This window comes from Mytilus edulis, chromosome 2, assembly GCF_963676685.1.
Source record: "Mytilus edulis chromosome 2, xbMytEdul2.2, whole genome shotgun sequence".
Lineage (NCBI taxonomy): Eukaryota > Metazoa > Mollusca > Bivalvia > Mytilida > Mytilidae > Mytilus > Mytilus edulis.
This window is the reverse complement of record NC_092345.1, coordinates 102367275-102382839: the sequence shown is the minus strand read 5'-3', so window position 1 is coordinate 102382839 and position 15565 is coordinate 102367275. Positions and strand designations below refer to the sequence as shown.

Sequence of the window (15565 nt, the reverse complement as noted above, 5' to 3'; positions counted from 1 at the left end):
TACAGATGATTATTTTCAAACAAACACGTTTTCAAGCTTAGGAATATTTTGCATTTGATCATATGTAATATCAGTATTATTCAAAAAACATATAGACCTCAGGGGCGGATGCAGGAATTTTCGAAAGGGGGGTGCTAACCCAGGGCACCCAGGGCAAAGGGGGGAGGTGCAAAACATATGTCCCGATACAAATGCATTGATCGGCAAAAATAAAGGGGGGTGCGCACCCCCGGAACCCCCCCCCCCCCTGGATCCGCCACTGGACCTCAACATACTGTAAACTGTGGAAAACATGGTAAGATATGGCGAAAATGAGCACCCCACTCTATATAGATATAAAAAAAAAGATGTTAGTATCAAAATGAGAGAAAATATTTATTGACCCCTCAAAAAAGTTCATGTATAAATAGACCTAGAGAATCTGTAAAAAAATAAAAAATAAACCATACATAATCGTACGTTATTGGTAACCCTTTATTAGTTGGTTATAAGACTTATCGCCAATGGATGGAACTCTTCTGTTTAGAGTCTTTAAACAATCTTGACAACTGACAACGATGGCGAAAACAAAGATTTAAATATTTATTGTTTCAGACAGTTGTTTTAATTCTCCAAAATAAACAAGAGGTATCTACTTGCGAAGGTTTTCTTTCCTATCTTGCTCAACCCTAAGCTTCTTTCGCCTCGATTTAAGCGCTAAACTGACGAATGAAACACTATACAGGCATACTGCAAACAGGTGCCTGTTCGATAAAATGCATCAATTTTAAGATATTATTTCAGATGTTTTTGAAGCAGTAAAAACTAAACTTTCCATTCCATTGTGTATGTTGATTAATGGTCTTATGGTTAAGACCAATGACTATAGTACAGTTAGCCGATCTTGGAAATTTTAGTTATTATTCACCCTTCTAACTCACATAGCTGGTACCAGGGGTCAAAATTAGTGCTGGTCCGGTGGTCTGAGACTAGTATAATTAGGGTTTGCCCAGTAGATTTTGTTAGCTGGTGGACCAGTAGGAATTTGTTGATAAAAATCTCTGATTGCAGTGCAAGTTTAACTGCGAAATCAATTACATGGTACTCAGGAGTGGTACTAAATGTTTCAATACACCTTATCGCTGATCCCAGCTGACCCAGCCGCTTGACCTTTTGACGTCAACAACAATTACTTTTCCATTGTGGCGTCAGATGTTTTGCTTTATGACGTCAAAATTTTACGGGAACCTGTGTGGTATCCAGTAATGGCGGACAAATAGCGATAAGGTGTATTAATCTCCAGTGAGCGTCCTCACAACAACCACACATTTTTTTGGAAGGAGATAAACTGCCAGACAAAAAAAAAAAGAATCTAAATCAAAAAGATCGAAATAAAGTTTATGAAATTGACAAAGGGAAATGTAAATATGAAAAATCCTAGGAAAAAGATAATTTTCGCAGGACCAGTAGATTAAGAGCGAGATCAGTAGATTTTAGTCCACTGGTCCAGCTGACCAGTACACAAAAAAGCTGAAATTCGACCCTTGGCTGGTACCCATATCAGAGATTAAACTAGAGTGGCTACTTTTAGGGGCTCTTATGTTGATTATGCCAATGTCCTTCTGTCCAAAGTTGATCCTGCCCCAATATACATTACTACAATCATATTATGTTGTAAATTCACATGTACTAATTGATGACGCAGGTGTCAGTACCCTGCTGGCACTTTCCACTGTTGTAAAGAGGCAGTTTCACAAAAATATACATATGAAAAATATTTATAAGGATAAAAGATAAAAATAAGTATAAATTCCATGTAATTCATTAATGTTCAAGAATTTTTAATAATATAAAAGAGGGTGTCAGATAAAGAGTTATTTTCGTGCGACGTTTTCAGCCTCTATATTTCTCGTGTTTGTGTTCTGACGTTTTACTTCTTGTTTTTGTTTTCGGTCGATGTGTGTGCTTCATTATTGCCCTTATTTATTTTCAATGTTTCTTGTGGGTATTGTATATAACTCGTGCTTTTCCTGCATTTGATATCATTTAAATGTAAACCAGACTAATTCATTGTTATTCAAAGTCTGCCAGGATATTGTATGTGTATGGTATGCAATAAAGTCCATGAGATTACCATATGCATAGAAAAAACAATTCAAATCAGATGCAACTTAAACAAATGCTATAAGGTGACCACAGATTCTTCATTTCTATTAGTGATGACTGCATCATCTTCCAGAACGACTTACGACTGAGTAATAACATGATAAAATGTTCAATTTCCTACTATAATACAAACCTTTTAAGTTAAAACTCGACCTTAACTGTGAATTATAATATTCGTAATTACAGTATAGATTTGAATAAATTATTCTCATTTAATCTGTATTTCAACAGAATGGCAAGCATGAAAGTTCAAGGGAATATAACTGCTAGAGGAGAGGAGCCTCCCATGTTTCTACAGAGGCCCTCTACAGGAAAGTCACAAGATGTTCGTCACATTTTGACCAGGACATTTAGAGACTTATATACCAGGGATGCCATAGGGCCAGAAACTGTTCGCAATCTGAATGTGTCTAAAGGTGGTGATGATCCTTATCATGAGAGATATGTAGAGTCACTACAGAAGGTATTGTGTAAAAATTGTCACTATTTTCATTTATATGTATTAGCATATGCAGTAAATCAGATTTTTCAGTCACATTGAATATCCTTTATAGAACTTATTATATTTTTAAATGAAAATATTTCTTTTTTTAAAACAGAAAAATTTGAATTGACATAGATAAGGGTATAGGAAAGGAGTACCCACATGAAAATTTACGGTAAATGTTTGTTACAGCAATGTTTATAATGATAAATATCATATTACAGGCATCAAATCAATCAGTTATTAAAATCCAGAAGAAATTTTTTAATGTATTTTGAATTTTATTCCTTAGGTGTTTGAAGAAAGACAAAGAAGGTTAGATGAAGCAGCAAAGCTGGAGAAACATATCATGCAGGCCCAGGCTAGAGCAATGTCTGCTGACGAAAAGGAACTAAACAGAGTTTCTAAAAGTTGTGAAAATTATAATGAATTAGGACTTCCACCAGGTAATTTTGTATGTTTGTGGTATTAGGATATCAATAGAACATATCGCTGACTCACTAATACCAACATTTTATCACATACTTTAATAAAATATTTATTTAATAAGTTAAAGTTTTATGGAATTGTGTTTACCAAATTCAATTTAAGTTTACTTTCATAAAAGAATAGAGAATGGAAGCAAGAAATTGTCACAAGTACATTATTCTGTAAATTCAGAAATTATTACCTGATCTTATATGCATTCAAGAGGGCCTTACAATGAAAGGTTTTATTTCTGCTGTCTGTTGATATATTCAGTTTTATTTAGAGGTTATTTTTAGTTGCAGGTTAAAGTTATTCACCTTTCTTTATCCCCAGATGCTTTGTTTTACTTGATCGATAATTAAATTAATTGACTTACAATTTTATTTTTTTAATTGAATACAAGATAATACACATTTTAATATATTTTGGATGTTTTATTTTTAAGTTTATTGGAACTATCTCTTAGTAATACATGCTAGTACATTTGTTTGTATGTGTAAACTGTTTGTGTACTTTATCTACAGATGAAATCAGTATGTTAATTTTTACTAAATGTATTAAGTATAATAATATTTTCATGCATTAGACTTATAACTACTAATCACTCTGAATCTAGATAGTGAGTAAATCAGTTCAACTGAGTTTTTTTTTTATTTTGGAGAAAATTTTGTGACCCTGCTGAAAATAGAAGTTTTGAATTTTTATTACACATAATCTGATGTGGTCTGTAACACTCATTTATATAGAATTTAGACGATTAAATTACTAAATTACTAAATTTTGTTTTAACTATGAATGAATTGAAGGTCATAATGAAACCATTGATTACAATTGCTCTCAGAATAGTTGTTTGACTATTGTTTTCTCTTGAAAAAGATAAAATAATAATTATTTTACTTTTTTTTTACAGGTAGATCACATTTCAGGTCATGTATTGATACTGATCTATTGAGGAAGAACAAGTTACTGACACCTGAAGACTATGCCACAGATGAGCCATCAGCAGTGCCACCACCACCATGTAAGTGTGCCACAAACCAATTAACTTACTGGTGCTTGATTAAGTGGAAATTATTTCATTCAATTGTATTCAAAACAAGAACATATTACATCAGTAGTACACCCACTTACATATAAGTAAATGTTATTACTAGGTTTATATTGGCATCAGCAGTATATTGGCACATCCTTCATTGTCTTGATATTTGGTTCTTATATTCAATTTCACTTCGTTCATACGATTATGAAAAATTTCTAATTTCTCTATAATAAATGACAAACTAATATATGAAGGATTGAGATGGCACACAAACCAGTTTTGATTAAGTAATATATGACAATAAAGGACAAGGTTCACTATGGCCCAAAATGGCCTAAAATATCAACTTTATCATAAAACACCAAAAAGGTCTCAATTTGGTTCTTAAATGGGTCTATTTCAAAAGTCTTAATGCTAAATATATCAATTATTTTTATAAGAGTACAAAATATTCTCCAAAGTATGCCCATTTTAGACATTTTGTCAAAATATGATGATTTTGTGCATTTTTCAGACCTAAAAGCTTTCCTCAATATAAAAACATTTTGGATCGTAGATGGTTTTTAATTTTTTGGCCCGATTTACAAAACATAAAAAATTCAGGGCCAATTTTAACCCTTCGTGAACCTTCTCCTTTCGATAGAGTCCAAAACAACTTTTTCAATGAACAGTAACATGCATCTACAAAATAAAAGACAAAATATTAGATAAATTGGTATCATGTATATTAGATAAATTGGTATCATGTTAATATTAGATAAATTGGTATCATGTTAATATTAGATAAATTGGTATCATGTATATTAGATAAATTGGTATCATGTTAATATTAGATAAATTGGTATCATATTAGATAAATTGTAATCATATTGCGTGAGTTCGTGGTCTAGTGGTTAAGACCGATGGCTACAGTGCTGAAGGTCCCAAGTTCGATTCTCACTCGGGATACTAAAAATATCAGTACATCAGAAGGGTAATTTTCACCCTCTCACACACATCTCTGGTACCCAGACCGGAGTTTAAACTAGAATGGGTACTTAGGGGGCCTCGGTTGGTAAAAGTTGTCCCCCTACTTTGACCTGGAGATCAATCTTCTGATATCTCTCTGGTTTGTCTGTTTCCACTGAGTGGCCCGGTGGTTCTCTTCGAGTACTTTGGCTTCCTCCACCATAATAACAGACTTCCCGGTGTCCTACACGCTTCCTTGGGCGGTGTTGGGTGGGGATTGTTCTGGTGGTGGGATAATATTGTAAAGGACACATCTCCATTAATCCTTAGGGAGTGTACATGGATCCGCTGTACCCTTGCAGTCAATCAAGGGGTGCGTCTTAATTGGTGGAATTTCTAGTACATACATACATTGCTACATGCAAATAATGTTTCAATAATATACCTGTCAAACTGGTTATTCAGTGTGAATTTATCTTGATAAATGAAAGAGGCGGGAGAACAACCTTTTATAGTTGAGTAGACCAAACTACTTATAAAAAAAGCATAAGCAAATACATACACTAAAGATTCAAAATGAAAAAAGTATGATAACATGATTAAAGGTTTAACTGTTCAGTGTTAAGTACCATTTCATAATATATATTACAGCTCCAAAGATTCCTAGTTATGCACGAGTAACTGTATCCTCACAACAACATACCAGAATGTCTGAGATGAGGGACCATTCACCGTTTCCCCCACAGAGAACCGACTTGGAAGACCTAGAAGGACCAACCTTCCTTTCTGAAGATTTCCAGGAGGGAGGACCGGAATCATCCAGACCAGACATGGAAGAAGTTGTGAGTGAATAAATGTTTGAATTATTTTGATAAAAAAAATGTGCACTAAGGATATATCAGCTGTGACATTATGGAGTATAAATATACATATATATATATCAGTTAATGACTTTATTACAAAGAAATACCCCAGACTTTCTCTGTGTCAATAGTTTATTAGTAATCAAGGCAAAAAGTTTGCAACTAAATATTTTCTTTTCTATTAAAAATCTGTTGTATCATTTTGATTGTAAATTTTGAAGTGGACATTAATAGTTAATATAAATGTTATAACTATACATAAAAGAGACAAGTGGTCAGATAGAATGCAGATGTCAAATATTCAATCCATATTTTGCAAATTGTGCAGTTTTTTATTTGTAAAATTAAATGATATACCTTTGAAATAAAAGTAAAATGATATTTCATTCAGACAAGGACAAAAAGAGAGCATGGATGGAAGATATATATGTCAGAGGAGCAAAGGGAACAGGACAGACAGGATCTGGCTACGTTACAGTCTAAAGTCAATTATAAAAGAAATCCTCGCTTTGTACCTCCATCAGCAACACCTGGTGGTAGAACTTTAATCAAGGGCTATAACCCTGTCTCCAAACAAGTTGGCATTAAACCAGATCTTGGGGATGAAAAGTAAGTTATGAAACCCAGAATCTCTTTCCTGCTGTCAAAAAAAAGAAGAATATGTAACACTGTCCTGCTGTCTTTAGACTCTACTTGCTGAAAATAAAATACTATTTCTGCACTGTAATACTTAATGTTTCTTGTCATAGTCTGCATGCAAACAAGCCTATAGAAAATTTTAATCTTTTTAAATTTGTGTTTTACCTTTACCCTCACAATCCATAAAAATGTGTATCCCACAAATAATAATGAATCTCACAACACGTTTACTCATTGTGTACATATTAATCATTAGCTTTGTCATATATAATCAGCAGTTTTTTATCACTTGTTTTAATTTCCATAAAAATTTGTAAATTAGACTGCTATTTATTAGCCCTCGACAGGATAGTGGACAAATGTAAGTAGCTTAGCAAAATTTTCAAATCAAGTTATTTATACAGTGTGTGTCAGTAATTATTTACAGTGATATTGACAATTGGATCATGAAAAACAAAAACAAAAATTTGAGGCATTTAATTTTATTTCTTAAATTTGAAAATTTATATGAATTCATAAGCTTGAAGAAGTATAACAATATTTGAAAATATTTTAGGAAAAAGGAGCCATCCCTGATCTTTTTGTTGTCGCCACCTATTGTAAAGTTTACGAACTACAAGTCTGGACAGGTGTATGAAGTAAGTCTTAACATTAATATTAAAATTAATCATTCATGTATATGTGAAAAAAAACTGGGGGGGGGGGGGGGGGGGGGTCTATTGAAATTGATATTAGATCACTGATCGATTTTTCATTATAAACAAATTGGTAATGATAAGTAAAAGGAATTGGGTTATAAGGTTGGCATTGTATTTGTGACATTATAAATGAAGGTTTTCTGAAAAATTAACTGGCGCCACCTCCCACCCACAAATATTTTTGTTGAAATAGTCTCTAAATACCATTTTCTTTACTTTTTAACAAAGATTTCAGCGGGAGAGAGTTGGCTTTACATATAAAATCATGAACAAAGGTAGAAAAAAGTAAAACATTTCTAGAGAAATAGACTAACATAAAATCTATCCCTTTTTCAAGCTGATGACAGTGATGTAGTTATAAGTAAGAAGCCCATATGGAATTGTTCTTATACTTTCAAATATAATACATTTAGCAATACATGAACATGCACAAAGGATTCACTAATAATTGGGGTTATTGGCTCTGCTCCTGAATAGGTGATCTTTGGGAATATTCTTACAATTTTGTATTCCTACCAATAGAGGATGTTTCTATCTGAAAAAAAATAATGTTAAAAGTAATAATTATTCACTTTTTCAATGTCAAATGTGTAAGGTCAAAGTTCTTATATGACATATTATATTTACAGTTGACCTTGGAACTTAAGAATGTATCAGCTGTGTTAAGACAGTGTAGAGCATTGCCACCAACAACTTCTTACTTCTCTGTCGGACTTGGTAAGTCATGGTTAACCTGTATAAACTTTGTTTTACAAGTGATTATTAAGTTCAATGCGTTTGTTCTTATTTTAAATTACCTTTAATAGAAGGTATGCAAATTAAATTGTTTTTACCATTCAATTGGAACCAAACAAGGATTTTTATTGGTTATACCAGGTCTTGCTGCAATATTATTTTTACACTAGGATGAAATTCATACACGTTATCTATAAATTTAAAAGAACACCATAACTTTTCTTCACTGTTCCAAATACCTCTTGTTGCCTCATTATGGAATTAATTTTCCATTTTCATTGAACAAACTACTTCATAATTGTTTTTTAATATTTTAAACCAGAGAAAAGATAGAATAAACCAAAAATGTTAAAGATGACAGATATAATATCAGTATATTAATCCTATTTATACAAACTTGTTGTAAGTAGTCGGTCTGTATAATTGTCTCATATTGTAATTTTCCTGTAGTTTATGTCCAATGGTATGCAAAAACTTCTTTTATAAATGTATAGTGTCAGTGAACAAAACATTGTAGGTCACCAATGGCAGGCGTACTAAATATTTTGAGTTATGTTCATTTAAAGATGACAGATATAATATCAGTATATTAATCATATTTTTTAAAATTCAATAATCAAGACTTCCCACATCTTCACATTTTTTGGTATATTATATCACATGTATAAGTGTCTAAGAGATTTTGTTACTTGTATGTTTACAGGTCAGTTTCCAGGAGAGCATGGTTTGGTAGCCCCTGGAATGAGTTGTCACTACGCTATAAGGTTTGCCCCAGACTCGTTAAAGGACTATGATGATGTGATCAGAATCCAAACCCAGTCCTCAGCACCAATTTTAGTACCACTTCAAGGAAGAAGAGAACCTCCAAAGCTTACATGTATGTACCTGAACTATAAGTCACAATGTAAACTAAAAGACATTTACACAGTGTGTAGATTCTTACCTTTTAATCAGCAACGTTTCTTAACATAACCGACTGTTTACAACAAACTCTAAACATTTGTAAGATTTACTATTTTTAAAGTTGTTTCTTGTATGGTATGTATATGTGAAATAGACTGCTATTCCAGAAAATCATCTAAAGTTGCTGAATTCATCAAAGTGATCAAACATTGTGAAAAATGGTAAATTCATCAAACGTAATATAATGGTAAATTCATCAAACGTAATATAATGCTGAATTCATCAAACGTTGTAATATAATGGTAAATTCATCAAACCTTGTAATATAATGGTGAATTCATCAAACTTTATAATATAATGGTGACTTCAACAAACGTTGAAATATAATGGTGACTTCATCAAACGTTGTAATATAATGGTGACTTCATCAAACGTTATAATATAATGCTGAATTCATTAAACATTGTAAAATAATGGTGAATTTATTAAACGTTGTAAGATAATGGTGAATTCATTAAACATTGTTATATAATGGTGAATTCATCAAACGTTGTAATATAATGGTGAATTCATCAAACGTTATAATATAATGCTGAATTCAGCAAAAATAGTAAAATAATGGTGACTTCATCAATCGTTGTAATATAATGGTGAATTAATCAAACATTATAATATAATGCTGAATTCATCAAATGTAATATTATGGTGAATTCATCAAACGTTATAATATAATGGTGAATTCATCAAATAATGTTATATAATGCTGAATTCATCAAACATAATATAATGGTGAATTCATCAAACGTTGTAATATAAAAAAATGGTGAATTCATCAAACGTTGTAATATAATGGTGAATTCATCAAACGTTGTAATATAATGGTGAATTCATCAAACGTTATAATATAATGGTGAATTCATCAAATGTTGTAATATAATGGTAAATTCATCAAATGTTGTAATATAATGGTGAATTCATCAAAAGTTGTAATATAATGGTGAATTCATCAAAGTTGTAATATAAAGGTGAATTCATCAAACGTTATAATATAATGCTGAATTCATCAAACATAATATAATGGTGAATTCATCAAACGTTGTAATATAATGGTAAATTCATCAAACGTTGTAATATAATGATAAATTCATCAAACGTTGTAATATTATGGTAAATTCATCAAACATAAGATAATGCTGAATTCATCAAACGTTGTAATATAATGTAAGAATATAAGTGAACCAACACCTGGAGTGGTGATTGTGCGGTAGGGTAAAAACGAGTGGATACCGTTAGATATTCACAGTCATCTTGAAAAAAATGAATATGTCGACAATAAAGACAACAACACTCAAGTTTTTACCTCAAAGTATCTGTTTATTCGGTCTACATGTTTCGCCTAGTAGATAGGCATCATCAGGACAAGTGTTGGTTCACTTATATTCTTACTTTTTAACTTTTCACTGTGAACCCCTGCATCCGCAAGGATCCACCTTCGCCACACTAGCGTTGTACCTTACGACCAACAGCATGGATGATACTACAGACCAATACCAAGATTCCCGATCTTTTTCTGAAAATGATCAAGATTCCGCACTGTCCAAGAAGAGAAGGAGCAAGAGAAGAAAAAACTGCTACAACCGCTGATAACACTAATGAGAAATCAAAACCAACTAGCTGAATTTATGACACTACGCAAAATTAACATAAAGATTTAACAGAGTCTCAACCATTTTTTTACTTGACCACCGGTTAAGAAAGAAGAAACCTGCTGGAAGTTCTTACAGATTCAACATCAATCCACAGCTTAAATCATTAACACAACCCATAATTAAATATTTACAGATCTACCACTATCTTAATTTCCAAAATGTGCGACGATCATACACTTCGCACCATTACCGACGCAATTGGAAGCAGTAACTGGAGGGTCCCAGAGCGAAGCCAGTTGACTGTACAGAATGACTAGTGAGGTGTTGTCCAATTTGGAATTCACTGACATGATTATTAGATAACCACAACGTACAATACCACCAAAGACCTCCCATGAGATTAACTACACAGAACGGGATATATGTCAGCCACACGAGATGCTGTTACCATTCAAGAAAACAATAACATTGATAACTACTATTATGTAACTTAAACTTCCGGTTAAACCGCTAAACCGCAAGATTCATACTTCACTGTCATATTTCTTTGTATAATTGTCCTGATGATGCCTATCTACTAGGCGAAACATGTAGACCGAATAAACAGATACTTTGCGGTAAAAACATGAGTGTTGTTGTCTTTATTGTCAACATGTTGTAATATAATGGTTAATTCATCAAAGTTGTAATATAATGGTGAATTCATCAAACTTTATAATATAATGGTGAATTCATCAAACATTTTAATATAATGGTGACTTTATCAAACTTTATAATATAATGGTGAATTCATCAAACTTTATAATATAATGGTCAATTCATCAAAGTTGTAATATAATGGTGAATTCATCAAACTTTATAATATAATGGTTAATTCATCAAAGTTGTAATATAATGGTGAATTCATCAAACTTTATAATATAATGGTGAATTCATCAAACTTTATAATATAATGGTTAATTCATCAAATGTGTAATATAATGACTTCATCAAACTTTATAATATAATGGTTAATTCATCAAAGTTGTAATATAATGGTGAATTCATCAAACTTTATAATATAATGGTGACTTCATCAAACTTTATAATATAATGGTTAATTCATCAAAGTTGTAATATAATGGTGAATTCATCAAACTTTATAATATAATGGTGAATTCATCAAACGTTATAATATAATGGTGAATTCATCAAACATTGTAATATAATGGTGACTTCATCAAACTTTATAATATAATGGTTAATTCATCAAAGTTGTAATATAATGGTGAATTCATCAAACTTTATAATATAATGGTGAATTCATCAAACTTTATAATATAATGGTTAATTCATCAAAGTTGTAATATAATGTTGAATTCATCAAACTTTATAATATAATGGTGAATTCATCAAACTTTATAATATAATGGTGAATTCATCAAACGTTGTAATATAATGGTGACTTCATCAAACTTTATAATATAATGGTTAATTCATCAAAGTTGTAATATAAAGGTGAATTCATCAAACTTTATAATACAATGGTGAATTCATCAAACGTTGTAATATAATGGTGACTTTATCAAACTTTATAATATAATGGTTAATTCATCAAAGTTGTAATATAATGGTGAATTCATCAAACTTTATAATATAATGGTGAATTCATCAAACTTTATAATATAATGGTGAATTCATCAAACGTTGTAATATAATGGTGACTTCATCAAACTTTATAATATAATGGTTAATTCATCAAAGTTGTAATATAATGGTGAATTCATCAAACTTTATAATATAATGGTGACTTCATCAAACTTTATAATATAATGGTTAATTCATCAAAGTTGTAATATAATGGTGAATTCATCAAACTTTATAATATAATGGTGAATTCATCAAACTTTATAATATAATGGTGAATTCATCAAACTTTATAATATAATGGTGAATTCATCAAACGTTGTAATATAATGGTGACTTCATCAAACTTTATAATATAATGCTTAATTCATCAAAGTTGTAATATAATGGTGAATTCATCAAACTTTATAATATAATGGTGAATTCATCAAATGTTGTAAAATAATGGTGAATTCATCAAACTTTATAATATAATGGTTAATTCATCAAAGTTGTAATATATATAATGGTGAATTCATCAAACTTTATAATATAATGGTGAATTCATCAAACGTTGTAATATAATGGTGACTTCATCAAACGTAATATAATGATGAATTCATCAAATGTTGTAATATAATGGTGAATTCATCAAATGTTATATAATGGTGAATTCATCAAATGTTATATAATGGTGAATTCATCAAACGTTGTAAAATAATGGTAAAACACTTCTAGATCTGTGAACTTAAGGTGTTACAGTTATAGAACTTAATATGTCTGTCTACAGTTGAAGTCACAGTTGTATAAGATGTAACAGTTATAGAACGTATGTCTGTCTACAGTTGTATAAGATGTTACAGTTATAGAACTTATGTCTGTCTACAGTTGTATAAGATGTTACAGTTATAGAACTTATGTCTGTCTACAGTTGTATAAGATGTTACAGTTATAGAACTTATGTCTGTCTACAGTTGTATAAGATGTTACAGTTATAGAACTTATGTCTGTCTACAGTTGTATAAGATGTTACAGTTATAGGACTTATGTCTGGCTACAGTTGTATATGAATATGAATACTTGATTAAATCCAATAGACAACTTTCGAGTTCAATGCATTTACATCAAATACTTTGATTTTAGTAAACATCATTCACAGGTTTAGGAGCATCGTCACTTCTGTTCCCATGTTGAGAGAGTGGTTGGAAAACTATGATGCTTTATTGCACGAATTATTCTGCAAATTGAATTATCATAATTAACAATCAGCACTGCTATCATATGATTGAGAACCTACAGAACAAACATTATTTCTAGTTGATCCTACACAATGACTATCACTAAGACCCTTGATGAAAGTTAATAGTGCAGGGATACAGGCAATCCCCTCTCTCTGGTAAATGACATCATAAAGGCGTGCATAATTGACAAGTTTTTTTCCAGTGAAGGATGAACTAGAAAGTGGTCTATTAAAAGGGCTTGTTTCCGACCATACACATATATATATTTAGTATCAATTATACAGTAATTTTTAAGATATATTACATTGAAAATACTTGAATAAATTAAATAACTATCCTAAATACAAAATAGTGTTTAAAAATGAAATATAAAAATGTATATATATGTTGAACTTACTGTTATGCTTAGGTAAAAGGGATATTTTAAAGATCAGAGGGTTACAGCCAAAACATACGTGTCTTTTAGTTCCTATCATAATAAATTCAAATGATTTATTTGTTTTATAGTACCGAAGGTGTTAGATGTTGGTTACTGTCTAGTGGGTGGCTACCATGTGGCACAGTTTATTGTTAAGAACCATGGCGGTAATGGAAGATTTTGTGTATTGAACAGAAACTCCTGGCCGGCACATAACTTCAAGGTTAGTTCATCATTTTTGTATTAGTCCAGATATAATGAACAGTTGAGGAGATTAGTAGATTACACAGAATTAAGCATTATACATTTTCTTAGTTGTACTTTTAAAGTTAAATGTATACATATATAATTTAAGTCATTTATATCTATTTTCAGGTACATTTTAAAGAATTCATTGTAAAAGTATTTTGGTTATAATTCAAATGGATGATTCCTTGATCATTCAATTTATTTTTTGTTTTGTTTTTTTATTTTGAATTTTTATTTGTACATCTGTAATCATATGAAAAATTCAGGTTTGATGGGAGTTTAAATACATCATCAAAAGTTTTAATGTCCAAATGGTAACATTTGTTTTATTGGTATAATCTTGAGAATTTATATAGATATTTGAGGTAGAATTCTTTACCACTTTTGCTGTTCTATTCTATGATTATCCATTTAATGACTTGATCCTTTTGTAGCAAATAAATTCATGGGTTTTTGGTCATAAGAAGTTTGGTAGCTCTAAATCAGTAAGTGAATGTCGTGATTAGAGGAAACCATCACATAGTATGGTGGGCTACAGTAAAAGCATGCTTTGTCTTGACATTATCACATAGTATGGTGGGCTACAGTAAAAACAAGCTTGCCACACTGGAATGATAGATAACTATCATATAGTATGGTGGGCTACAGTAAAAACATGCTTGCCACACTGGAATGATTTTACCTGCTGCACTTACCTTGCATGATGTGCTGGTAGTTTTAAGTTTGAAGAATTGTAAATGCATGTTTACCCAAGGGTGTCACCATACACTATTATTTATGTGGAAAGGGAAAACCCCACTTTTCCTCAAACTATATATGTATATGCACTAACACCATGTTATTATTTTGTTAGATTCACATGTGAAACTGGACTTTTATATGCTCTAAATATGTCTTTTTGGTGGACATGAAAATATCATTTAAAATGTAATCAACAAAACTAAATTCAACTAACTAACCTGTATTTTAACTGATAAAATTAATTAGTCCTTTGATATTTTACTGCATTTACTAGTTTAACCAATAACACCTTCCTCCAATCAAGGTATTTGGACTGACTGCGGAGAGAAATAAATATAATTTGTTGAAACACCAGGCATGGTATGTTATTGGTCATTATCACTTGTATTTTATTTAAACTAAGCTTAAAAATTTTTATAGAAAAAATGTGGGAAATTGTGTTTATTTGTAACAAATGTATTATATATTTTGAATGTGTTTTACAGTCTGTGGTAACAAATGGTGCAGTAGCTATGCCACCATTTAATGTCAGACCATCGGTTGTAGAGTTAATGAAGGGAGAGAGTGGGGTAATTGAGGTTATCTTCAGTCCTAAGTCTGTCAGAAGCTTCACACAAGAAATGACATTAGTCTGTGACAACTGCAATGTTAGCCATTTTATGCTACAAGGTTTGTGTTCCTTTACAATAGATATGTTCATAAATCAAATAAAAACATGAGGGGGAAATGTAATACGAAGG

The 15565-nt window shown here is 31.1% G+C and overlaps 1 protein-coding gene across 3 annotated transcripts in view; it reads left to right on the top strand.

Annotated features, from left to right (window-relative positions):
- The first annotated feature begins 496 nt into the window (after window positions 1–496).
- LOC139513705 (deleted in lung and esophageal cancer protein 1-like) overlaps window positions 497–15565 on the top strand; it is a 56317-nt gene continuing 41248 nt past the window's right edge. Inside the window, exons 1-11 of one of the 3 annotated variants that reach the window (XM_071302452.1) lie at window positions 497–627; window positions 2377–2608; window positions 2922–3075; window positions 4008–4118; window positions 5736–5926; window positions 6339–6556; window positions 7143–7224; window positions 7914–8001; window positions 8723–8896; window positions 13925–14058; window positions 15311–15494. In XM_071302452.1, coding sequence (XP_071158553.1) covers window positions 2378–2608; window positions 2922–3075; window positions 4008–4118; window positions 5736–5926; window positions 6339–6556; window positions 7143–7224; window positions 7914–8001; window positions 8723–8896; window positions 13925–14058; window positions 15311–15494 — 1567 coding nt within the window. In that variant the 5' untranslated portion in view covers window positions 497–627; window position 2377. The remainder of the gene's footprint in view (window positions 628–2376; window positions 2609–2921; window positions 3076–4007; window positions 4119–5735; window positions 5927–6338; window positions 6557–7142; window positions 7225–7913; window positions 8002–8722; window positions 8897–13924; window positions 14059–15310; window positions 15495–15565) is intronic. The other 2 variants (XM_071302451.1, XM_071302450.1) reach the window with 2 other exon arrangements.